The sequence below is a fragment of the Otolemur garnettii genome, unplaced genomic scaffold (genome assembly GCF_000181295.1).
Source record: "Otolemur garnettii isolate 467f Iridium unplaced genomic scaffold, OtoGar3 scaffold00159, whole genome shotgun sequence".
NCBI lineage: Eukaryota > Metazoa > Chordata > Mammalia > Primates > Galagidae > Otolemur > Otolemur garnettii.
In genome coordinates, this window is record NW_003852554.1 from 2542341 (window position 1) to 2569072 (window position 26732).

General features: G+C 41.8%; 1 protein-coding gene across 10 annotated transcripts in view; it reads right to left on the reverse strand.

Moving 5' to 3' along the window:
• Nucleotides 1-26732, reverse strand: part of ELAVL4 (ELAV like RNA binding protein 4) — a 92106-nt gene that overhangs the window by 30018 nt on the left and 35356 nt on the right. For 7 of the 10 annotated variants that reach the window (XM_003799933.2, XM_003799931.2, XM_003799930.2 and 4 more), the window contains exon 2: nucleotides 21758-21998. In XM_003799933.2, the coding sequence (XP_003799981.1) occupies nucleotides 21758-21998 (241 nt within the window). Of the gene's footprint in view, nucleotides 1-21757; nucleotides 21999-24698; nucleotides 24786-26732 lie in introns of all 10 variants that reach the window. The other 3 variants (XM_023519151.1, XM_023519150.1, XM_023519153.1) reach the window with 1 other exon arrangement.

Below are 26732 nucleotides of genomic sequence, written 5' to 3' on the forward strand. Positions count from 1 at the left end.
AAAGGATCACAGGGAGGATTATATTAACTCAGGGACTAATAGCAGCTACAATTTTTTTCAGCGCCTACATTGTGCCAGGGACTGTGCTAAGTGGTAATTAATATTACTTCATGTAATCCTGTGTGAAATGGGCACCATCAAGCCCACTGTACAGAAAAGGAAAATGAGGCTTCAGAAATGTTATATAATCTGCCAAAGACAGCCAGCAGGTAGGCTTCAGGTCTGTGATATTTCAGGTCACGGGTTTTCTCAACAGGGGCTGGCCTTGGCGTAGGTGTCCAGCATCAGTGAGGACTCCAGGGGATGCAGTCACTCCAAGTTAGAGTTTCTTCTCCTTCTTAACACTGGCTGGGGATGCCTGGGGGTCCTGGAGCACCTGTGACTCTGCTTCCTCCCTTCCCACTTCTAGGAAGTTTACGTGCTGTTGATTAGTCCAAGTCCTGGCTTTTCTCCTGAGACGCTAGTGATGCTATAGTCAGCTAGTCAGAGGGCTTATTACCTTTTGGTGGTTCACACAATTTTGTCAAACTAAGCATGGTAGCAATTGTGCTGTGCAGAGTTCGGCACCAGACCAGCGTGACTGGGACCACCTAAGGACTTGAAGGAAAAGCAGATCTACCCTCTCATCCCAGATTTACCACTGAACTGGAATCTGCATTTCCACAAAGTCCTCTGGCAAGTTCAATGCACATTAGAGATTGAGAAGTGCGATCAGAAACAAAGCATTTGAACGAAAGGGAGCTGGAGTCGGTCAAATGTGGGTCTAGATTTCAGCTCTCCACTTTATTGCTGTGTGACCTTGGTGAAGCTAAATTAATCTCCTTGTGCCTTGATTTCTGGGAATACTACACACCAGACCCGTAGTAACAGGGAAGGAAAGCTCTCATGGGAAAACTCTCAAAAACACTCAATGTATGCTATTTATTTATTTTTGTCTCCAAATTTTGCATCCCTGCTTTGCCTCTTTTTGCTTCAGGGTTCTTACCTCTAAAATGGGGTTAATATTAACTTTTTCAAGGAGCTACTAGGAGTATTAAAAGTGATAATGCATCTAAAGTGAGTGGTCTCTAGCCCACGGACAGTAGACGTTGGTTCTGTTTTCTTCTGCTACACTCCATCAGATCCTGCCTTACAGAACTGTCTGTGTGGATGTTATCTCCGCACTGAGGCCCCCACCCCTTGAAGGTGAAGGATGCTTCTGATGCTTGTCTTTTACATTGGAGCACATAATATGCAACAGGCACACGAAATCCACAATAACTGTAACCTGCTACATGCTAGACAATAGGAATAGGCCCCCAAATGATCAAGAACTTGTCTCTCCCACCAGGAGGCTTACAATGGATGTAGAACTGGAAATACAGATGTAAGTACTAATTATATACCAACAAAAATAATCAATATAGCAGAGAGGAAATGGAAACTGATTCTGACTGAGCAGAGTAGAGAAGGCTTCCTGGAGGAGGGAGAATTTGAGCTGGGCTTTGAAGATGGAGTAGAGTTTTGTCAGAGTTCCCCTATCAGAGTGATGATATTCCAATGTGAGAGCTGAATCCAAGCACTAACTATAACCCATAGGTATTTACTGAGCATCTGTTCTATGCCAGGCATAGTTCCACTCACTGAGGATATAGAAGAGAACAAAACATCCTTGGCTCTGCCATCACGGAATTTATAGTCTGACTGGGGGTGAAGAAGACAGATAAAAATACAAAAACAAAATATAAAGTTTGTGAGGTGGTAGTGAGTTCTAGGGATAAAATAAAGCAGAGAATGGGAGCTTTGTGGGGGTAGGGTTGCAATTTTTATAGCTTTATTTTTATTTTTTATTTTTTAGAGACAGAGTCTCACTTTGTCGCCCTTGGTAGAGTGCTGTGACATCACAGCTCACAGCAACCTCCAGCTCTTGGGCTTAGGCGATTCTCTTGCCCCAGCCTCCCGAGTAGCTGGGACTATAGGTGCCCACCACAACGCCTGGGTATCTTCTGTTGCAGTTTGGCCTGGGCCAGGTTCGAATCTGCCACCCTTGGTATATGGGGCTGGTGCCCTACTCACTGAGCCACAGGCACTGCCTCGGTTGCAATTTTTTAAAAGGGTGGTCAGGTAAGACCTCAGCATTAAGGTGACATGAGATCAGAGACCTGAGGGAATGGCAGTAACTCATCACTCTTATCTAAGGGAAGGGCATTTCAGGCAAAGAAACTCTCATGTGCAAAGACCCCGAGGCAAGGGCACGCTTAGCAGGTTGAAGCAATGGCACAAGCCAATATGAGGGCAACCTCCCATCAGACTGGTTAAGTGACTACAAAGAGGAAGAAGGTGCCCAAGTTTTCTTCAAGCTGATTCTATGGTGCTGCTGAGAAATATGTGACAACCACTCTGGCCCCTTCAGCCTTTTTTTTTCTTTTTTTAAGACAGAGTCTCACTCCATTGCCCTGGATAGAGTGCCATGGCATCACAGCTCTGGGGCTCAAGCAATTGTATTGCCTCAGCCTCCCAAGTAGCTGGGACTACAGGTATCCTCCGCAAAATCAGGCTAGTTTTTCTATTTTTAGTAGAGACAGGGTCTCACTCCTGCTGAGGCTGGTCTCAAATTCCTGAGCTCAGGTGATCCACTTTGGCCTCCCAGAGTGCCAGGATTATAGGCGTGAGCCACAGCATCCAGCCCCCTTCCCTCAGTCTCTTCAGTCACATGAGATCTCTCACCGACACACCCATTTAAAACTGTCTCTCAATGCATCTTTTTTCCCCTCTAGACTGGATGCAGCTTGGGGCCAAGATGTTTTATCTATCTCTGTAAGCCCAGGACCTACCAAAGGGTCCGTGACATTGTTGGATAGACAATAAATGTTTGTGGGATGAATGAATGAACATTGTCTATTCATATGCATAATTACATACTCTTAGCCACCCTCAATCTCCCAAATAGTAGAAAGAACAGCACAATCTTTTTAAACCAGATCCTCACCTGTGTCCAACGGAAGACAGGAAGAAGAATCAGATCCCATGAGACACATCTGAAAGACCTACAGGCATACAGTGAGAGGTACTCAAAGTCCCTTCTAATATTTTGAAAGGCCATCTTGGGAAGGCAGGGGTAGACTTTCTTTGTGGTGTCCCAAAGGAGAGAATGAAGATAAGGTAGAAGACAATGAGGGGACAAGTTTTTGCCTTGATAAAAGGAAGAACTTTCTAAGAATGATATTATAAGGGGGTGGGTTGCCTTGTGAAGTGGCAAGGGTACTATAGCACGCAAACAGAAGCCGACCTACCCTTGGTCATGAGATGCTATAGCAGTCGGCAAGACAGACTTATAATAACCTTTCACAGGGCTTAAGTTATATTTATTTTGGAACCAATGCTCACAGCTGCTCTTAGTTTATCCTGACTTCTAACTGAGAAAATGAAAGTAATAGGGAACATTTATTGAGCACCTACTATGGGGTCAGGCACTTCACTTACATCATTACTCAAATCTTTGCAATTCCCTGAAGCAGGTATTTCTATTCATATTTTACAGAAGGGGAAACTGAGGCCCATAGGGAGAAACAACTTGTAGAAGGTTATTTACCTTAGTGTAGTAGCCAACCTCATCTGACTTCACAGCCAGCATACTCTGCAGTGCCCTGCTTTCTAGAACATGTGAAAGTTTGCACAGTATGCCTGAGACTTTGAGAGAGCCTGGGTTTTCTAATACCATTTCCAATTCTTATTCTTCTATTTAGTTCTAATATACTGCATATCTCAAAGTATTCCATTCTCATCTAGCTTGCTTGTGCCTTTCAAACTGGATCTGATGCATCACACAGTCTTGGAAAGGACTTTAGGGTCAATCATCTTCAAATCCCTTTTATGGAAACAGAAACTGAAGACAAAGGAAGCAACAAGCAAGGACTTTATGATCTAGTAGGCAAGTCAGACCCATGAATTAACAATAACAGTGGAGTATGGTTAAGTGTTATGACAGTGAGAAGGAGCCAAGGGCTTTCTGGAGGATATAATACCCGAACTGAGACTAATTTGAAAGGGAGACAGAAGGAGGTATAAGAAAATTAGGAGACAGCCAGGCAATAGGAAGTCAGGGCAACAGGCAGAGAAAGGCATTCCACCCCTTGAGGAGACAGAACTAAGTTTATAGCCATCACTGGTTGCTTATATTATCTATCTATCTGTACTGTCAAGATCATTTGTAAGTTGAATCCATCCTCAGATGTGTATATGAAATCTCCCTATACCTCTGGCAGAGATTCGGAAATCATTTAGGTGCCTGTATTTGAGCGTACCTGCTCCCTGAAAACAACACTATTAAAAAAACAGGACCCAGGTTGGGTGCGGTGGCTCGTGCCTGTAATCCTAGCACTCTGGGAGGCTGAGGTGGGTGGATTGCTTGAGCTCAGTTCGAGACCAGCCTGAGAAAAGCAAGACCCCATTTCTACTAAAAATTGAAAAACTAAGGCAAGAGGATCTCTTGATTCCAAAAGTTGGAGGTTGTGTGAGCTATGACTCCATGGCACTCTACCAAGGGGACAGCTTGAGACTCTGTCTCGGAAAAAAACCACAAAAAACTCCACAGGACAAGCCTTCCTTATTCTGAATTCTGTGAGTATTTAAAATTATCCTTCTCCAGTCTTTGGTTATTTCCAGAGGTTCTCTATATTCTGGCTTCCTAAGTGGATGTCATGTTTACCCATTGTGTGGCATCAAAGCAATTTGCTTGGCCCATAGTTGGTATTCCATATAAGCTTGCCCAACTGAAGGTATGTCTCAATAAGGATGGGGATGTGGGTCTTATTTTGTGACTTGAATCCTGTTAAAGTAATATCTGGCACATAGCAGACTTCCAATAAATATATGTTGAATGGATGAATGACTAAATGAATTCAATTAGTGAATGGACAGTAACAAACATAGTTATCATTTTTTGAGCATTGGTCACTACACTAACTATACTAAGCAATTTATTTCTATCATCCCATCCCTACTCCCCAAAACGATCCTATAAACCCTACCTATTAGCACTGCCATCTACAATCAACGAGGCCTCAGATCCTGAGACTTGAATCCACCCAGCTCCAAAGCCTATGCAGGCTTTTAATACAGTTTCTTAATTTCATAAAAGATATCAACCAAACTCTTCATGTCCATGTGAAGTGACGCTTCTGCTCATGGTGATGCAGATTATACACACTCATTTCTAGCAGTCGCCAAAGCAGAGAGGCCCAATTACTATTTGACAAGAAAAGTGAGCCAACTGATTCTGTCTCTCTCTCTCTTTTTTTTTTTGTTACCCTGGGTAGAGTGCTGTGGCATCATAGCTCATAGCAACTTCCAACTCTTGGGCTCAAGTGATACCCTGCCTCAACCTCCCTAGTAGCTAGGATTACAGGTGTCCACTAATTTTGCTCAGGCTGATCTGGAACTCCTGAGCTCAAATGATCCACTCACTTCAGCCTCTCAGAGTGCTGGATTATAGCCAACTGATTCTTAAAGGATTTCCTCCCCCACCTTTTGATTTGTCCTATGTGATAAATTGCTGCAAATGACAGGTCTTCAAATATACATTTCAATAATAAACCCCAATAAATGAACGAATGAACTAATCTGAAGTATTAACTTTCTTCTGTTTGTTCAGGAAAGAAAGGAAATTTGTAAGATCAAAAGCTAGTATCAGGTACTTAGTTAAAAGAAAATTGAAAGGAAAAATATTCCAGATGATGCACAGAGGACAATAGAAACCTCAGTGACAACTGTCTCAACGTCAGCGTTTTATCATACAAAAATAAGGAGTGTTCAGACTGGTGACCTGGGGCAATTAAAAATTCTTAATTGAAGCAACATTAAATTAAATTATGTTCAGAGTATTCTTACAAGACAGGAAAGAATAGTCACACATTTAAAAATATTTTTAACAATAGTTGAAAAAGAAAATAGGAGGATTTTGGCAAACTTCCAGCTAGCCAGAAAAATGAACCAGAATTCTTAATCCTTGGTTGGCTTGCTCTCATGTGAAACAAAGGTCTAGATGTCAGATAGACAAGACTTTCCACCCGGAACGGATGAAAACCGATTGGTGATTCTAGAAATGTAGCTGACGTTAAAGACAAGGGTTTAGCAACAAAGAAAGAAGATGTGGAAAAAATTATCAGGTTAAAACTAATTATATACACTGTAATTAGCCTTTGGGCAAAATGAAACTTTCTGTGGGTGAGATGTCTGGTGGGTGAAAGAGATTGCAGTATTTAATGCTAAGACAATGGTTTCCAAAACTCCTACCAGACACTATTCTTACAAAGGGCATGTGGAGGCTCCTGATATCATGTTGGGATTCAGATAGAATGAGATAAGTTATGTGAGAGAGCTTGGCACAAAGTAATGGCTCATAAATATTAACTGAGTATACACCTATTAAAACTGCCTTTATTCAAAGTAAAAGAAAATTCATGGCTCTTGCTGAAGGAGACGAGACAAATACCTTGTCTGTGCAGACAGAAGTCAAGATGTCAAATGTTAGCTGAAGGCCTTTGTCTGAAAACCTCTGTCAGTGTGTCCTTTCTGGAATAATGTCTGGGTTTCTCCGGCCGTGGACCCATTTCACACATTTCTGTGTGGAATGCGGAGACGAACACCTCCATTGCTATCATCAAGGAGTTCATGCGGTAGTAAAGTCGCAGACATGGCGCTCACCACTGTAGTGTGTCAGCTCAGTTCAATTCCAACGATTTTTTTTTTTAAAAGAAATTCCTCACATGTACGAAAAAGAAAAAAGAAGGAGAAACAAAAGAATGTTTTTCCTTTGTCTTGCTATTTAGCCTGCAGGGAGGAGATAAGGCCAAATAAAGACAATGACCCAAGAACAAAAGAACTCACAGAAATAGGTCTGCGGGGTAGCAATGGAGGAGGAAAGCCATCTTCTTAGGTTTTCTAAAAAGCTAAGGGATTCTTGGGGAATGGCTACCCCAAGCAAGTATGATTGGCCTCGTTACACTGTCAAGTACCTGGCAGACATGGAAATGGAGTGCCCGGGAATGTGTGGAGATTGCAAAATGTGAACACCTTCTAATGGCTCGGCTCTTCCAGGCAGTGGAAAATAAAATGTCACTCCCCCAAATCAGGATGCTGAATGAACTCTTGGTTTGAATCATGCACAGAATGTGCTCAGTACTCAACAGTTTTCAGAAAAAATGGCTAGCAGGAGGTGGGACTGTGCCGATGCTAGAGAGTTAGATCCATATGGCGTCATTTTCCTGTTCCTTTATTTTTTTATATTTTAAAATATTAAGGGAGTACAAACGTTTTTGGTTACATGGATTGCTTTTGTAACCATGCATTGCATGAATCTTGGCTGTAGGTGTGCCCATCACCCAAACAATGTTCATTCTACCCATTAGGTAGGTTCCTCCCCCCCCCCCAATTGATTTCCACTGAGTTTTGGAAACATATGTGGATCATTACTTAGTTCCAATTTAATAATAGTGTTTGTTTTTCCAATGTATAGATACTTTACTTAGGAGAATGGTTTCCAGTTTCATTCATGTTGTTGGGAAAGGTATTAATTAATCCTTTTTTATGGCTCAGTTAGTAACTCCACGGTATACATAGCACACATTTTATTAGCAGTCACATACCAAAGGGGAGGGCTCAGGGACACACGAACACAAACCTTCTGTAACCTTTGGTATGCAACTGCTAATCCACTCATGAACTGATGGGCCTTTCGATGTTCTTCCTTGGATCAGATGAGACTTTCCCAGGACATCAAGGCCTCCATTTGCCCACCCGTGAACAGTAGATGACCTCACCTTTTTCTTAAAAGAAACTATCCCAAACTGCTTCCTTTTCTCCCACCTCTGAACTTATGTCTCTTGGAGCTCCAATCTTTCCTCCTGGCTTGGAAAGGATAGTACAGAAAATGTTGAAGAAAGATTCCTTGGGTAATGCTATGTATTATATATACCATTCCCTTTAACTTTTTTTTTTTTTTGAGACAGAGTCTCACTATGGCACCCTCAGTAGAGTGCTGTGGCATCACAGCTCACAGCAACCTCAAACTCTTGGGCTTAAGTGATTCTCTTGCCTCAGTCTCCCAAGTAGCTGGGACTATAGGTACATGCCACAATGCCTGGCTTTTGTTGTTGTTGTTGCAGTTGTCATTGTTGTTTAGCTGGCCTGTATTGGGTTCGAACCCACCAGCCTGGGTGTATGTGGCTGACATCGTAACCACTGTACTACGGGCGCTGAGCCCATTCCCTTCAACTTTAACAATGCATGTTAGCACAGACTCAAAGAAAAAGTGATAAAAAGAAACCTCTCTTAAACTTGCTTCACTTCAGTTTCCCAAACTCATGTGATCATAGAACCCCTTAAGAAAAAAATCCTTATTAATGATTAAACACATTTGGGAAAGACTTTTTAGATGGGATTTCTAATTGAACATTACCCTTTGAAACAGGGTTGAACACTGTCTCAGGATGTAATTAACCTAAGGTTGGGGGGGGTCTGGTCCCCAAAGCTGAGCTATAGTTCCTGAGATAATAGAAGGGCCAACAGAAGACTGAGCCAGAGAATACTTCCAAGGTCGCTTCTCACTGTGACAGGCTACGATTCTGCTTCCCAGGGGGGGACATCACAATCTTGCTTCTCTGATAATCCAGACACAGGACAGAGATGCATAATGGGGAGGAGAATCAGACATTTGAAGATAAGTTTTCATGTTGGTACACATTGTGAGAGTCTGGTTCTAGATCACTATGGGTCCAGTGGTCAGCATGCAATAAGGTGAAGGAGTTTCACCAGGAGAACCAAAGACCTAAGGAAACAAAACACCACTGTGTGCGGCTGTGTGGACACTCCCATTCTTGCATACACACATAGTATCTGTACTTAATGACCCAGGCATGTGACCCTGGAAGATGGTAGAGTATAGCAGATAAAAATAGAATCTTTGGAGTCAAATAGACATGAGTTCAACTTCCTTCTTCCATTTAGAAGTTGAATGATCTTGGACAAGTCTATTTCCTCATCTGTAAAACAGGGCTAATAAACCCCACATCTTACAGAACTGCTGCAAGAATTATATTAGTATATGCCAAGGGATATTCTCAGTATTTTACATACATTAACGCCCCAAATAATCCTATCAATATGCCTATTTAGAATAGAAGTAAAAAGCCTGAGGCATAGACAGGGGAAGCATTTTCCTGTTCACACAACTAGTACGTGGTGAGGCTGGGAGGTAAATACAGACAGTCTAGTTGTTACTCACTATCCTGTGTAGCTCAGTGCTGGATTAGAGTGGATCCATGACATTCCCCTGAAAGACACAGGCACACATACACAAATACACAAACACCCTCAGCCTTCTCTTCCGCTGTGGCTTAAAACATCTGTTGTTTTTGTTATTAGTTTATTACATGGTGCACTTCAAGTGGGCAGCACGTGGACACCAGCTTCCCAAACACCAGGATCCTATGTGGCTGCTCAAGGAACACAAGAACAAATTGGAGCCTGAGAAATGTTAGTTCATTCTGAACGATGACTCACAACCGCTATTTTCACAAACAGCCTGCTAATTAAACTTTCTTATGAACTCTGCTAACCAATTTTTCCAATGCACGGAGGAAAAAAATCATTCATTATAGACCGGAATCCAAAATCTAATATTAACAGCACAAGTAGGATCTGTGGCATTGTAATTTGATCAGCTGGAGCATTAATAACAGACACTGATGTCTGAGAGAGTTAATCATCTTTTGTTGAGATGTATGTAGATAACTGAACAAAACATCTGGAAGGCGGACTAGAAAGCAAAGCTAGCTTATCGCAGTTAGCTTTATCCCCCCAAGCCCCCTGTTTATAATGTCCTATCTTCTAGGTGACCACAGTAATATCCTGAATCGGTGTATCATTTTAATAACTTAGCAACAACACATTAGCAGCTCATCTGATCTCACAACACACAGGAGGGTGGGAAGAGTCAATACCATTCTTCCCATTTTGTGCACAACAACCAAAGGGACAGAATGGCTCGATCCCCTGGAAGTCCCATAGCTAGTAAGTACTAGGATAAGAACTTGAAGAACTTGGTAGCTCCTTCTATTTTATCATGTTGCCACTCATGAAAGTGGCTTAATTTTTAAAATGATCTCAGAAATTAGGCTGATCCTTTCACATACAGGTGGTCCCCAATATAGGATGGTGTAACTTACTGTTTTTTGACTTTTCAATGAGTTTATCAGTGTATCAAATGCATTTTCAATTAACGATATTTTAAACTTAACGATGGGTATTCAGGGACTCAGGCTCATTGTACGTAAAGGAGCAACTACACTGAGCTACAGGCTTTTATTTACGATCTTCTAGAACCACTAAAACTAGTGTTTGTTATTACTGCAGCTATTCCTGGGGCTTACTGGAATACATCCTACACAGCCATGTTCATGACTCAGGATGAAACAGCAAGAACATGGGGAAATCTCTCTGTGAAGGCCTCTTGTCCCAACTGGCAGACAAACATGGGTATGCAGCCAGGATGGCCACTTGCCAGCTGTGTGGCTTTTGGTCAGTCACTTTAAGCTCCAGGAGAATTGGTTTCCTCATCTAAATAATGGGGTCACTAGTATCTACCTGTTGGGGTTGTGGTCAGGATTAAATGAGTATGAATATACAACCATCATCTAACATCTGGTACCCAGCAGGTGCTTAATAAATGTTAAGTTCTGGCTCGGTGCCTGTAGCTCAGTGGCTAGGGCACCAGCCATAAACACTGGAGCTGGTGGGTTTGAACCTACCCTGGGCCTGCCATACAACAATGACAACTACAACAAAAAATAGCCGGGTGTTGTGGTGGGTGTCTGTAGTCCCAGCTACTCTGGAGCCTCAGGCAAGAGAATCGCTTAAGACTTGGAAGTTGCTGTGAGCTGTGACATCACAGCACTCTACTGAGGGCAACACAGTGAGACTCTTGTCTCAAAAAAAAAAAAAAGAATTTAAAAAAAAAGTAAGTTCTCATTCTGTTCTCCTGCCCTCCCAGATGCTGTTTCCCACTTCCTACTTGGAACGACATAACTGAGGATTGAACCAAGAACAGACATCTACTTCCTCTCTCTTCTCTCTTTATCCATCTGTTGGCCCAAGGTAAGAACCTTGGTGAGAAGTAGTTAGGAATTATGAGATGGCAGGGGTCTCTCTGGGTAGGAAGTGCCTTCACAAGTGTCACCTGGTTTGAACTCACAGGGACCATTCAAAGAAGGTAGAGTTATCATCGGGCGTGGTGGCTCAGTCTGTAATCCTAGCACTTGTGAAGCTGAGGTTGGTGGACTGCCTGAGCTCACGTTCGACACCAGCTACTGCCAGACCAAGACTTCATCTTGAAAAATAGCTGGGCATTGTGGAAGGCGCCTGTAGTCCCAGGTACTTGGAAGGTTGAGGCAAGAGAATCACTTGAGTCCAAGAGTTTGAGGTTGCTGTGACCCCATGACACTCTCCTGAGGGTGACAAAGTGAGACTCTGTCTCAAAAAATTAGATTTATTTTTCTCTACTACATATTGGGGAAAAGGAAGTCTAAGAGGATAAAGTAAGCTATGTAAGGCCACACACACACACCTGTTAAGTACATGTGTTGGGGGCAAGACTTGCACTGAAGTCTGTTTCACTTCGGGTTACTTCAACGAGCTGTGTTTGGTATCTCTGACAAGAAGGTATTGGGAGCTGTGTATGTGCATGTATACTTTGAGGGGTGTGGAGCTCTCTCTTTTTTTGAACTTAAAAGGTGGTCTCTCTCATTGGGAAGGCTCCACTGGCTGGTGGGAAGAGCAAAGGTGGCTGAGGACTAGTTCTAGATTCCCAGTTAGGACGAGGAGGTGCAAATGACATCCAAGTTTCCTGTTTGTCATCCAGCTCAGGGTCTTGGCAATGGGGACCTAACCAGAGCTTAGTAGAGGAAACCTCAGGAGAAAGAGGGAAGCAGCTAAAGCCCCTGCATGTCCAACCCCAGGGTCTGAAGGAAGAAGGAGGACTGAAGAGAATCAGAAGCCAGTAGTCTGGAGCAGCCGTGGGGAGCCCCGGCCTCAGAGCACCTCCGCCAGCATGTTGGTGATACCCTCTGTTTATGAAAACAGGGAGGGACTCCACTCAGGCAGCTTCTCTGTGCTACTGCCTGTCCTGGCTGTAAAAAACCAGCCCATCACTCCAAAACGGGTTCAGATGAGAAAGCTGAGAAAAGGGAATTCCATCTATACGGTAGCACGCTTCCTTTCGACCCTGTGTGATAGTGAGCAACTGTCTCTGCAGTCAGAGAAAGAGCAAGAGTGAGGGAAGGGGACAAAGGTTGTCACCCTTCATTTTTCTCTGATGTGAAGAAAACTCAGACTAGGTGCTCCATTTCTGGTCAGACAGGTCACCTAGCCATTTTTAATTTACTCATTTTCCCCTGGTCTCTTTTTACGTTCATTTCCCTCTACTCTGTTTTTTTTTTTTTTCCTTTTAATCTAGGGCTATTTTAGGAATTACGAGATAGCTATTTTCCATATTATCTAACAAGCCGATTCAAATCCTTGTGAATAAAAGGGGCATAAAAATAACCAAGAAGGCTGAAAGAGCAAGCAGGATGGGAAACAGGCAGAGAAGGGAAGAGAAGAAAACAGAGCAAGGGAAATAAGAAGCCAGTGCTCTTGACCCAAGACTTATTATTACTTTTTATTTTTTGCAGTGTTTGGCCAGGGCCGGGTTTGAACCCGCCATCTCTGGTATGTGGGGCCGGCACCCTACTCCTTTGAGCCACAGGCGCTGCTGACCCAAGACTTCTTTGGGCTGCCCTGGCTTCACCTGTAAAGTGAGTACAGACATTGCCCATATCGGATGTTGAACAGCTTGAAGGAATTACCAAATATAAAGCCTCTGAGAACAAACACAAAGGGCAAATATTAGGGAGTACTAAGTTTATGTTTTATGCTCATACCACCGATAAAGTGATTTCACCTGATTCAAGATGTTCGCGATGAGAAATCCACTAGCAGCCATGGGAATAAGAATTATTACCCGAACTGGCTGTATTCGCTTCGTGGTGATGGGGACTTGCATCTCACAAGACATTTGGCAAAAAACAAAGTCCGACCAGAATAACAAACTTACAAATCAGCAAGAAATTGAAGTTGGTGGAGAGCAAGTCACTGAGTGGACATGTACCTGACCTCAGTGAGATAAACGATGATTCTCAGATCTTAGAGATACCATTGGAATCCTGCAGGTTGTCAACCAACCCTCTTCCGTGTTAAGTAGGGTTATTGATCAGCAAAGAAGAAGGAACATGAGCTTCAGAGTCCGACAGACTTGAGTTCCCATCTCAGCTCCACTACTTATTAGCTGTGACCTTGGTTAAATTACTTTACCTTTCTGACCTTTAGTTATTTCATTGGCACAAAGGTGGTATCAACTCTTATCCTCAACAGAGTAAGTCCTAACTGTTCTATTCAGTATTCCTTGAAGATGTCTTTATTAGTCATTTGGGGCTGCCATAACAAAATACCATAGACTGAGTGGCTTAACCAATAGAAATTTAATTTCTCGTAGTTCTGGAGGCTGGAAGTTTAAGATCAGGATGCTAGCACAGCTGGGTTCTGGTGAGGGCTCTCTTTTTGACTTGCAGACACTGCTTTCTTGCTCAAGGTGTGTGTGTATGGAGAGAACTCTGGTCTCTCTTTAGTGCCAATGAGGACATTAATCAGATCAAAGCCCTACTTTTATAACCTCATTTAACCTTAATAAATAGAGGCTCTATCTCCAAACACAATTATATTGGAGGTTAGGGTTCCAACATATGAATTTTGGAGCAAAACATAAGCATCTACTTTGTAACAATGTCTCTGAAGGCTCAGCTGCCTTCTTTGCTTGGATTTGTCTCCAGCAATCTAATCTCTGCCAAGTTCAGGACCAAGTTGAAGGCTCATTCTTCTTTGACATTTGCTCTGAGAACCCCAGTCCATTGTCATCTTTTTGTCCTTTGAACACCCATAGCTGCTGTTGTCTTTGCCTTCATTCAGCAGAGGCAGAGTGGGTAAGGCAACAGAAGACCACAGGCTTTGCATTTAGACCTAACCTCACTCGCCAGCTGACTAATTCTAAGGCCTTGACTTCCTTGTCTGCAAGTCATGGGGATAATACCACTGATTATGCCTGACTGATACACAGCTTCAATGAGATAACATATATAATATGCCTAGCGCTATAGCTGGCACATAGTAGGAATTCCATCAAACCTCTAACTTTATTGTATTGTTATGAATCCTTGTTCACTATCTTTCATTAATAACCAGGACCAGGAAGGATGAGGTTGGGTTTTGGTGAAGAACAAAACAAAATACCACCCACAAAACAGCAAAGGTAAATATGTAGTGATAAGCATTGCGAGTAGGCTCCAAGGCCCTCTCCTACCTTAAGGCTAGTGTAATTTGCTCTAGCTTCCTCCACTCATTGGCCCTGTACCACATGTGGACACAAACTATGTCATACACTTTGTGGCTTCCTCATAGACTGTGATACAGAATTTCAGAGGAGAGAAGGAAAGGGAATAACATTTACTTGGTCTGAGAGAGTAGACATTAAATAAATACAGTTGGCTGATTGAAAATGCTTTACAAATGTACAAGCTTTATACAAATATATGGTCTCTATCTGAATTTTATCTTCTCTCCAAACTAGAAATATCTTCTTCCATCAAAGCTCAATTTGAGGACTGTAGAAAAAACGAAAAGGCAACTTAGAGATACTTAGTTCTTATGAGAAATAAAGACAGATATAGAGTTCATCAGTTAAGAGCCGTAAGGGAGATGTGGAATAGGGGCGGGGGGCAGACTGAAATAAGAAATCACCTCTACTACACTTCATGGAAGACAAGAAAAAAATGAATTTCCCATTAACACATTTCAGAAAGTACTTTCCTCCTACCCTGAAACTGATGAATTACATTTTTAGATAATGTGTGGAAATTTCAGTTTGACATTACCTTCCTGCTTAGTTCCTAGTCTCAATCAACCAGGCCATTCCACGGAGAAGGGAGGAGTGAGCGGCAGTGTGTGGGTGTGTGGGCGTGTGTGTGTTGGGAGAAGGAGAGGAGGCTGGGTGAATAGGGAATTGGTCTTACGAACCAAACAGTCAGCTAAAGCACAGAAATAGAAAATTCTTAAAATACCCAGGCCTGATTCACATCCTAGGTAAAAATCCTTTGAGACATCTCTCCTGGGATGTGAGAATACTTTCCTATGGTTCTCTGAGTTTGGAAGCAGGGCAGAACCGTCTGATTTGGAAGGGAACATGAAGGGGAAGACAGCCCGGAGGCGAAAGGAAACCATACCTGGCCTGTAATCCTCACTCTTGCCATCCTGGGGGAAAAAAGTGTGGAAAGCTGCATAATGTGCCCGCACAGACCCTAAACTCAGAGCGACACTCACCTGCCAACCTGCCTTAATTAGGAAGGATGGAAAGCCTCGGATTCTCCTTGACGAGTGTGTAAGAGGCACAAGGATGGTATGGTCTACTATTTGTGCTTCATGATCTGACGGTCCTCCACTTCCCCTTAACAAGGAAGACTCCTATTCTCCTGTTTTGTAACCCGATTAGGCTGACAAATCTTCTCCAGACTTAAAATTTTCCATTCAGCCCCAAGAATAATTAACCCCGCTTTCCAAGTCAACAAATCAAAACTCTTTTATTCTTTTTTTTGTGGAATACGTACGACTGTAGGGAGATGATAAATAAAATGACTGAGGCAAATCTGCCTGATTCTCCTCCAAGTTCAGGAGACACATCATACGGTAGCAAGCACGTTTTCCAAATCAGCAGCAAAATATGCTGATAAATGCTACGATTTCCTGTACTTTCCCCATCACTAACAAACAATCTCTCTGCTGTGCATGTAGAAAAGTTCATTTAGCTCGTCACTATCTTGGGATCTTCTTGGATATGCCTAATTGAGGCTGGGTTTTAACTATGCTTAAATTTAAGGCAGCGTCTATTTCAATATAGAGCTTGTAAAATAAAGGAAAGGTGAGCATAGTGAAGGGTATTTCATGAAATGAGAACACCAGATGTTAAAAACCATTCCCACTCTAGTTTCCTCGTTCAGGTAAGCAGTGACCTCTTCAAGTAAAAAAAAAAGCTTTTTAATGCACTATGTGTTATTTTCCCAGACAAAAGATTTGGGGCTCTCATTATATTCCCCTACACTAAAACTTTTCATTCCCCAGGTGTCAAGCCTAGTTGGCTTGTAAAAGAGAGGAGTCAGTTTAATATTGTGGGGGTAAAATTCCAGAGATAACATACAAATTGGACAACTCACGGGAGTTGGATTCAAGTCCCAGCTCCCCTAACTTGGATGCTAAGTCACCTTGGTAAAGTTACTCAGTTCCTCCTAATTTTAAGTTTCTTTAGCTGTACGATGGCTGTCTTGAAGATTACATAAGACTCCATCTACTTTGCGCATTCTTAGTATACTGTAAGTGCTCAATAAATACCAGCTATTATTATGATTCTCTAAGAAATCCCAATTTATTATTTAGATGAGCCACTGTATATGAGGCATTTATTACAGTACTCAGAACACACCTGAAGGCACACAAAAACAACAAACAAAAGCTGCTATTATTCTTACTTGTCTTCACTGGGTATTGTAAAAAATTATGCCAATAAACTCACCTTAGGGCTGAATTCATGTTTCAGGATTGAGTTCAAAGCACTTTCATATTTTAGGATTTTTTAGAGGCTTTTATTGCGTATACAATTATCTCAGAAGTAAAATTCAACCAAATTCCTACAGTGTTCCTATAAATCCAGTTTCTTAAGTACATGAGGTAACACAACCCTCCCTCCCCTTACCCTCTTCAACCCAACAGACTGTGCTCTGGGTCATGCCTCGGCCTGGGTGCTCTAACACATACTCTCACCACTGCTGTGTGGTCCATGTCCCACCTCTCACCTACTGAGAAGACACAGGATTATTAGCACTTTCACAAATCTGAGACAAAAAATAGAAGTTGCCTCAGTCACTGCATCAAAACTGAGTTGGTTCCTTTAGTTAGAGATGCAGACTCAAATACAAAGGTGGCAGCAAGATATTCACCCTGATGACTGCAGTGGTAAGGGTTTTGCTTTTCTTTGTGGCCTTGCTCTGCTTTTTCCACTGGATAATAGTAATTAAGACAAAAACACGTGTTGTAAAGGAAGAAACAAAGGGATGGATTCGAGGTGGCATTTAGGAAATGTTGCCTTTGTCCATGGGGGTGCAACTCTAACCAACTTAATTTTCTGGCATGTGTAACTTAATTTGGCAAATGCTGCTTCACATTAGGCTGCTGCTTCCAAAGACACATGTTCCAGCTCTACTTCCTTTGTCCAAAGCACACAGGAACAAAAAAATGCTTTTGTTCTGACTAGCATTTTAGCTCTGTTCCTTTGCCTTTCTCTCCTCTACCGAAATCCTAACCCCATCTTTTAAACCTTCCCCAATAGCTCCAGCTAACACAAATTTCACCTTTCCCAACAGCCCACAGTATTTATATAATTCGTCCCATATACTGGTCTCTTCAATATAGTCAGTTTTGTAATTGATAGGGTTCAGCCTGGACGGCCCTGTTCTCAACCATCCCCTTCACAGCTCTCTCTACCTGAAATAGATAGAAAATTACTCTTAAAAAGTACATTGCAAGGACACTTAGAGAGGGACATCAAGTAAAACTAAAATTATTTTTTAGCACTGTGATAATAATCACATACTGTGGCTAGGCAGATGCAGACCGTTTTGCTGTCTTACCCCGATTGCTTTCTTTCTAGGGATTTTTCTTTGTTACTTTTTGTGTTCTTTATTCCTTTTGCGGGTGGGGTGGTAACAAGATAAACATTTATCAAAATGTATTCTAGCATTCTAGCTATGCTGGCTTCCAGGACATACCCTGAGCCACCCAACCTCCTCCTGGCCAAGCCATGTGTTTCTTCCCCTGAAATACTGAACATACAGAAACTTGGATTCGGTAAGGCAATCTCAATGCTTCTAAAACAAAAACGAAAAAGGAACAAAACAAAAATTAAGGAACAATATTAATGCTTCAAAGTCCACGTGAATAATAAAATTTCTACCAGGAGTTTGGTGCTCTTTGCCTGAGTTTCTAGGCTGCACGAGTCCGTGGGTCACGTGCCACCTCCCTTTTTCCCCAGCAGCAGAGGCTGCAGGTGGATGAAGGAGAAAAGCAAAGGACTTGGCTTCCAGTGCGTCACGTGCTCATGGCTGCACACAAAAGCAATTCAGGACATGCATTTTTCTCTCCCTGGTACCTAGATTATCTTGATAAGTGTCCTTACCCAATTGGAAAAAGAAAATCTAATGTCTCTGATAAGATAAGTAACAGCAATGTCCAAAAGCAGTGTAAGAGTAACTCAAAGCTGGCATTTTCAGTAAATTTTGCTCTACTCTGAAGGCAGACACAGGCTGAGTTAGATCCCCAGAGGATGATAAATATTTTATCTTTGCCTCCTTTTGTACACAGGAGCCTCCTTTAAAGCCATGGTGCATTAGGTAGGCTCTCCAGAGGGCAGCCAGCAACCTTTACTAGAGTAACACGGTGCTGTGGGGGGTTATGAGGTGGGGTTTAAGCAGACATCTGCACCCTGTATATACTTCCAAATAACAATCACGCTTTTGGAAACTGGGGATGACTCCTCGCTCCATCACACGCTGGGTAACTGTGCTGCCTGAGAAAGTGATTTTACTTTGCTAAGCTTCAGTCTCCTCATCTAAGAAAGCGGAGGCTGTTCTCTGTGTTGAATGAAATAAGGCATGTCCAGTGCTTAGCAAGTACCTAGCATAGAGTAAGTGCTTGATAAATGCTGGCATTTATGTCCTCATAAATGCCTAATTATCATCCTATTATACAAAGATTAACACATTCATGCCCACGTTTTTTTCCGTGTGTTTTCAAATGGAGAATCCACTGGTAACTGGCAGCCAGGGTGAATCCAGCCCACTAGTAATGCTATCAACAGAACCACTTCCCTCTCTTTCTCAAGAATCTTAATGTTATAGAAGCCAGAACCTTCTAAGGGAAATCCATTACATTCTCTTAGGGAGTGACTGGGGCTGAAAAATCTTAATCTTGAATTCTTATCTCTTTGCCACCTCCCACCTCCCCAATCCTCCCACTGGATATTTAGAACTCCTTGTAAACTTCACAGGTTCGAGATGCATTGAGATCTGTAGGAGGTGTTAGAGGAAAAGGGGGGACGGGGATGTTAAAAATCAGGGCAACAAAAATACCTATGATGTCATTTACCCTGACTTCTGAACCACCAGCTGCAGCCCTTCCACTTGTCTGGTATGATACCTCACCTCTCCCAGCCTGCATTGTGACTTAACCCCAAATGTAGGCCCTGGAAGGTCTTCTGCCAGAGCGAATCCCTCTCCTTCCCCATCTCCCCACAGCCCTATCTCTCCCTCCTTCTCTGACTTTTAGCATAGCCAATTAAACCTGAACAACGGGTGGATGGAGGAAATATGCTGCATCTATGGAATGGTACAGCAGGGACCAGTTTCACTGTTAATTTAAAATGCTAGAATTAATTAGGTAGTGTAAATGAAGAATTTAATAAGCACTCTTTACAACCACGAATTCTACTTTTATTAAACACCGCTACCAAATGAGGGCAAATATCTCTGGTCTCTCTCTGTTTCCCTGCCTCATTCTGGTAGGTTCCCTACAAATACAATTCTTCCTTCTTTTTATTTTTTCCTCTGCTTGAATTAAAAAAATGCATAATTATAAATTTATGACTGAATTGTATTTCTGCTTTCAACCCATAAGCTTTTTCTTTAAGCTCAGATGCTACTGTATGTCTCTGCTTGTGCTGGAGAGGGTGCTAAACAAACCAAAGTTGACAATTTTGGTTTTGTATACCAAATTAAAGGCTGTCTTCGAAGCTGTCACTCCTATTCAAATCCACTCGGTGAACTACCAAATTAGCATTCTTTCAGTAAAGGAATCTGCTTGTTTAAACATGTGTCTTTAGAAAACAAGGAACAACACCATGAATCAGTACTTCTTGAAAATCTCACTACAGTGCTAAGGGGAGTCTTCTGAAAAGGTGATTAATAATATTCACTAATATAACAGGCAGAGTCCCTATTTAGAAGGTAAGGCTACGCCAAAAATACATTTTCCTATACAGGAGTGGGAGGAAGAATCATATGGTTAAGTGGTTTTAATTTGGTTTGAATTATCATCCTATTATACAAAGATTATTCAGGAATCTAAACATCGGCTTTCTGAAAGTACAGGCAATTCTGTAGAAGGATAGATAATCCTGGCCCTATTTGGGAACTTCGGTGTAAATTTTCTGTTCTAGCCGCTCTCCATGAAGTGTGCTAGCTATACCTATAGTAATAACATCTCCCACTTATTAAGAGACCACCCTACAACAGCCATTGTGTTAGACACTCTGTATGTAGTATCCAGTCACTCACTCAGTCCTCAGGGTAAGCCCTTTGAGATAAGCATTATTTTCCAGTTTTATAGATGAGGAAATTGTGTCTTGGGGGATGTTATGTGACTTATATTTTAGAAAGTATCGTGTTTTAAAATTTTATGATTTTGCAAAGTAATCAGTAATTAACAAGGGGGTCAAATGTACACGTGAAATTGGGAGAAAAGAAGACATATATTTACATGCACACACACGTGTTGTGTTCTTCAATTTAAAAGCAAGATGATGTATCTCCCCATTTTAATCATAGAGCTTCCTCTTTTCTTTTATAGGACAGTTGCTTATCAATTAAAGTGTCCAGAGAAAGGGAAACAAAAGTCAACACTCAAAACCGACAGGTACTCAAAGTTGAGCACGAATGATTTCAGGAGTGGAGTTGTCAGAGAGCAGCAGCTTCACTGTCCTGATTAGATAGCCCAATATTTTCCTAAGACAATATTCTCACTTCCAATATGATTACAAGAAAACTTCCCCCTCCCTCAAAGAATTACAGTGTCAGTGTCTGGCCAATATTTGTTCCTCGATGAACAGGTGTTGATCAGAAGAAAATAAAAAATCTCAAGTATTGAAGTTATATAGGATGTTTCACTTTCAAGTAAAAAGTCTCTGACATCAAAAGAGTATTTTTAAAACAAACAAATAAAAGAATAAAATATCTCACGTGCAAATCTTCACTAAGCATCTCCTTCCTAGTGCAAAGCTGTATTCCAGAGCAATCTGCGCTGCTCAGGGCCTGTTTTTCCCCAAGACAATGGGCAGTTGTGTCGCCCTTCCACAAGTCCACAGTGCTCCCCATTAAGACACTTGTCTTATACACAGGAAAACACTGGGCACACACTAACCAAACGTTTGAGAGGATAAGAATACATGAATAAAAACTAGTGTGGTGTATAGGAAGGGCAGGGGGCAGAAGTGGAAATTAAACAACAAAAGGAATGGGGCGCTGATTAAGAATAAAAGAGGATATAACCAAAGAGTCATTTCACATAAAGGTGAAGAAGCGCCAAAGTCTACCTGCTTCCCAGCCCTACCACTCCACAGCACGGTTTTATAAGGTGTACATATGTGTATGTGGTGTGAGCTTATGATTGTGTAGCCACACAACCTTGCACACAGGGTACGGGATACAGACACTCAGTTGTATTGTTATGCACGTACATTTCTGCTAAGGCCTGTACATCTCATGGAACAATGTAGTTGCAAATCCCACTTCTAGAACATTGAAGAAAAGCATACCTGTAATTTTGTCTCTCACAAGTTTGCAGGATTCTATTTCACCAATGCTCCCAAAGAGACTCCTGAATTCCTCTTGGGTCATATTCTGGGGTAAATAGTTGACGATGAGGTTGGTCTTGCTGTCATCTGTGGTCGCCCCTGTCTGCATGGGAGAAGGACAGTTTCTGTTGTTGCTGGAGGGTCCATTGCTTGTATTGGACGTCGGGCCATTTGACACCTGAGGCTCCATGGTGCTAATTATCTAAATGAAAATAAAAATAATAAAGAGCTTTTTGAAAATCTCAGACACAAAGTCTCTCTTAGGATTTTATTTTATTTTATTTTTTGAAAAGAAAGAGAATGCGAGAAAGCAAAATGGAGCAAAAGAGACTGAGTTGTGAACACAGCCAATTTAGAAGCATGTTTTTAACCAAAATGTTAAACTCCCCTTTCTATTTTTAGGTCTGCCCATAGATTTTGAACACAGACTAGAATGCAGTGGGAACTCTCCCATTATTTTGTTAATGAAAAGCTAATTCCTGTTTTCATTACACAATCACTCTCAGAAATGTATACTTAAGCCACACCAAATTATAATTAAAATGTAAAGTAATAATCATGATTAAAATTATAGTTCCATTAGAGCTGAAAAAGCTAAATATAGAGGGCTACACTCACAAGATCAAATACAGTACCTGTTTATTAACTATCTCATAAAGTAAAATGACATTAAATTAAATGGGGTTGTTCCATATGGGAAGGGTTTAGATTTTCACTGATGCTTAATCACTGATCAAACTTCAGATTTCATAAGTACATGCTGGGGAGCTGCAAAGTCATCTAATGATTTTTTTATCCAGCCACTCTGTAACTGTTTCTCCCAGACCTCTAATAAAACAAACAGACAAAAAAAAAAACATGAAAGAAAAGTTTTCTCTGTATCTCCACCTTAGGTCCAGCACTGCCTGAGGCTATCCTCTCACACATTCTTATTCTAAAAGGATTTTTTGGGGGACTTAAATATTTCATTAAACAAAGATTTCCTTGGATGTGTGAACTGTTCCAGGCAGCGTGCATGGGGATAAAGAAATGAATAAAAGTCTTTATCCTCAAGGATCTTACAGTCTATAGAGGGCACAGACAGGTAAATGGCTTGCTGTAGGGCACCGGCATGTGGTCGAGAAGCAATTACTCCTGTTTACAGAATAGGGGGATTCAGGGAAAGTACTGAGAAGATGCTAGAACAGAGTGGTAGCTGGAAAGTGGGTTTAAGCTCATGGAGTCAGACCATGAAGATGTCACATATGGGATGATAAACATGGAGAATCACAAAATTGCAGAGCCAGAAGGGAGTAAAATCTGCTTCACTCCTCTCGTATTTCAGATGACGTCCAGAGATGTCCAGTGACTTCTCTGTCATCACAGGAAAGCAGGGCCTGCACCCAAATTTCCTGGCTCCAAACGCAGCCCAGCAGTCCCACCCGCCCAGTCTATCTTATCCCCAACCCCGACTTGTCCATCACAATACTGCCTCTTATCCTCTCTGAAATTAGTCATCAGCTCCGTGGAAATGCAATCATGCTCTGCCACTTGCTAGCCGTGTGACCTTGGATAAGGGTTTTAAACTCTAGGAGCCTCAGTTTTCTTCATTTGAAAAATGGGAGCAAGGCCCTGTGTCTTGTGAATTGTCGGGAAGGATCCAGTGACACGATAATGTAAAGTGCCTGAACAGTGGTGGGAACACAATCCCAATCATTGACATTTACTAATGTCACTCTGCCAATTATTGGCTGGGACTTCTCTCACTGTCTCCTTACAAGAACGCAGTGAGGCGTACCCTAACATTCTCTGTTCTCTACTTTTTATAGACGAGGAAACCAAGGCTTAGCACATCACTAATAACTTGTATTAATAGCCTCCATTATAATTACCATTTGGCATGTGGTTGAGATAATTTTTTGTGGGTATTTTCCCTGAATATACCATGAAGTAAAGTATGTAAGTCTTAAGGCTACAACTCAAAGAACGTTTACATGGTGAACACGGCTCACATCTGGGTAACCACATTTTAGATCCCAGTACAGAACATGATTAGCACCCCCCCAAAAACCTCATTCATGTTCCCACCCTTATCATTTACATCACTCCCCTCCAAAGGTAACCACTTTTCTGAATTCCAATCCATAAATTTGTTTTATCTATTTTTCAGTTTTATATACATGGAATCATACAATAGTATTCTTATGCCTTTTCACTCACATCTGGAGTGTAATCTGTGTGGTTACACGTTGTTCTTTACTCCTATAGAGAATTCCATTATATGGAAATATCACATTTTATTTATGTTGATGAAGATTTAGATTGCTCTGGTTTTAAATTGCTGTAGATAATCTGCTATGAGCATATGTACACGTATTTTGGTGCATAGATGTGTACAATTCTGCTGGGGATAGTCTTAGGGTTCTATTTTTTGGGTTATAGTGTGTTTGTATGTTCAGCTTTAGTAGAAACTGCCAGAGGTTTTCCAGAGTGCATAAACCAATTTATATTCCCATCAGCACAGTAGGAATGTGCTCCATACCCTTATCAATGTTTGAAGATTTTTTTTTTTTGTCTTTGCTCATTTTCTTATCTGAAGCAGAGTAGCATAGCGAAAAAGGGATGAGATTTTTGAGTCAAGACAAGAGCTGACTTAAAATCCCAGTTCTATGGATTAGCTGTGTGACCTCAGGTGGGTTACTTCAACACTCTGAGCCTCAGTTTCCTCTTCTGGTTTCTTCTTCTGTAAAACTGGCATAGTCACTATTATTCCTCATCATGCTCTAATAGGTGAGTGTTACTCTGTTTCCGCTTCTGATACTCACGAATGGAAAATGAAACCGAAAGGAAAACATGAAGTCTCAAGGGGAGCCAGGGAAATAAAGCAGATTAAGGAAGGTGGGAAGTGTCCAAGGTTCTTTACCATCATGTAAGTAACTTAAGTGGCTCCACTTCTCCCATCACCAGAACTTTCTTCTTGATTTCAGGTCAATTGTAGGATTCTAGAAGGCTGGTCCAGACAGCAAGGAGAAAGCAAAAAACTTCTGAGAAGAATCTTAAATCAAGCTTTCTTCAGGATGGATAGAAACTGCACACAGCAAAGCCTTTTCAGCTGCTCTGTCCTTGAGGCAAGGGTCCAGGAAAAGCAGCAGGGAGACGGGCCCAGGGGAGGGAGGCGTGCTAATGGAGAAGACGTTACAGAGCATCAGTGCAGCTCCTGGCTGGGAAGCAGGTTTCGGCTCTGCCAAACGGGCATGGGGCCTCCCGGGTCTGTGCAGTGTCTCCGTGTGCTGTGTTGTCTCACTGCTTCACTGAGTTAGGTGTCCAGGCAACAAACACAAGAAGCACTGCCAACTCAATAAGGAACTTGAAATTCAGGATTTATCCATTTGAGGAGGCCCAGCTGGCAGAACCACAAAGCTGCCCAACTACTACATTTTGATTTAATGCCAAACCCCAAAATAAAACAAAAAACAGTCCCACAATCTATAGATCCCCCGTCTCTGCTCTCCACCTTTCTCAAGTTACCTTTTCTCTGGGCCCCCTATAGACATCTAGAAAATATTCTGCACTGAGGCAGGGTTTTGGGTGCTAACGATGGAGGATGTACAGGAATGTAAGTCACACTTCAGCAGGATGAGATTCTTAGGGCCTGAGACTGTCTAAGGTCACTCGACGGCCAGGTTCACTTTTTGTTCACTGGATGCTTGCCTCCCAGACAAGTGGTAACTCCAAGCACTTGGCCACGTGAGCAGCTCACAGGTCCACCTGCTCCAGCAAGGCCTAGGAAGTAACAAGGCTGCAGCAAAATAATTTCAGTCCCCCCATCAGCTTTGTGGATCTTCAGACATCTTATGTGGATTTTCAATTGATGTTCACTTCTGGAGCTGAGCCCCATCTATAGATTACATAACTCTACAAGGGTCTAAACCTTCAGAAAGGAGCTATGAGATGCAGAGCTCCCTTCTGAGCTACTGCAATGGACCACATCTATAAATTAGGTCAAGTCATTCTCATTCAATAAAAATGGAGCTTTCTTTGCTCTGCACATACACTACACAGTTATTCTTTAGTATACCCAGAAAGAACTGATACAAACACACACACACACACTCTGTCTCTCTCAGAGTTTTCTCAATAAAAATGTACAGTCTGAAAGCTGAGAAACATTTGCAAATGTGTTAATATACATCATATAACAAGACCCCTCACTGGTCTTAATGATGCATCCCAGGATGCAACACGGGCTAAAAAAAAAGAAAAGAATCGGAAATGTAAAATGTCAGAATCAAATCTGACATGTGAGTGAATCAAGGGGATTTTAAAACATCATCTGGAAAATAAGAGAAGTTGCCAAGATGTAAAGATATCGAAGGCATGAATATGAAACTACAGCGTTTTAAGGTACACGACAGATCTTAAAGAGAGGACACTCATATTTTCTGCTTAGGAAACAGACCAGATGTAGAAAGATATATTGGTGGAAAGCACATCTAGCAGTCAGCACAGAGGCTGGCTGGGCAAAATCAGAACACTTGTTTCCTCAGGCTAACACCTTTGATATTCCAACAGCACAATTTTCATTGCAAATAAATATATCAGTTACTCAAGTGTGCATATGTACTTTAATGAAACATTCTGTGTGGGTCTCACAGCCAACTTTGCAGCTGACCAGGTTCCAAACCCCTGACTTGCCCTCCTTTCCTAATCTGAATGGCAACTAAGAACAGAATTACAGTCAGCATCCAGGATAGACAATTGAGGAGGTTCAGTTGACTTCAGACTCTAATGGCTGTACAAAGCACTACATTAAATCTTTTATGTTCCTGTGATATATTTTAAGAAACATTATACAGGCAGAAAATCTCAGGGATAAACTATTAGAACAGTGCACAATAACGTAGGCACTCAAATCCTGTCATTGTAAATGTCGATAGTTTGAATGACTAATTACTCA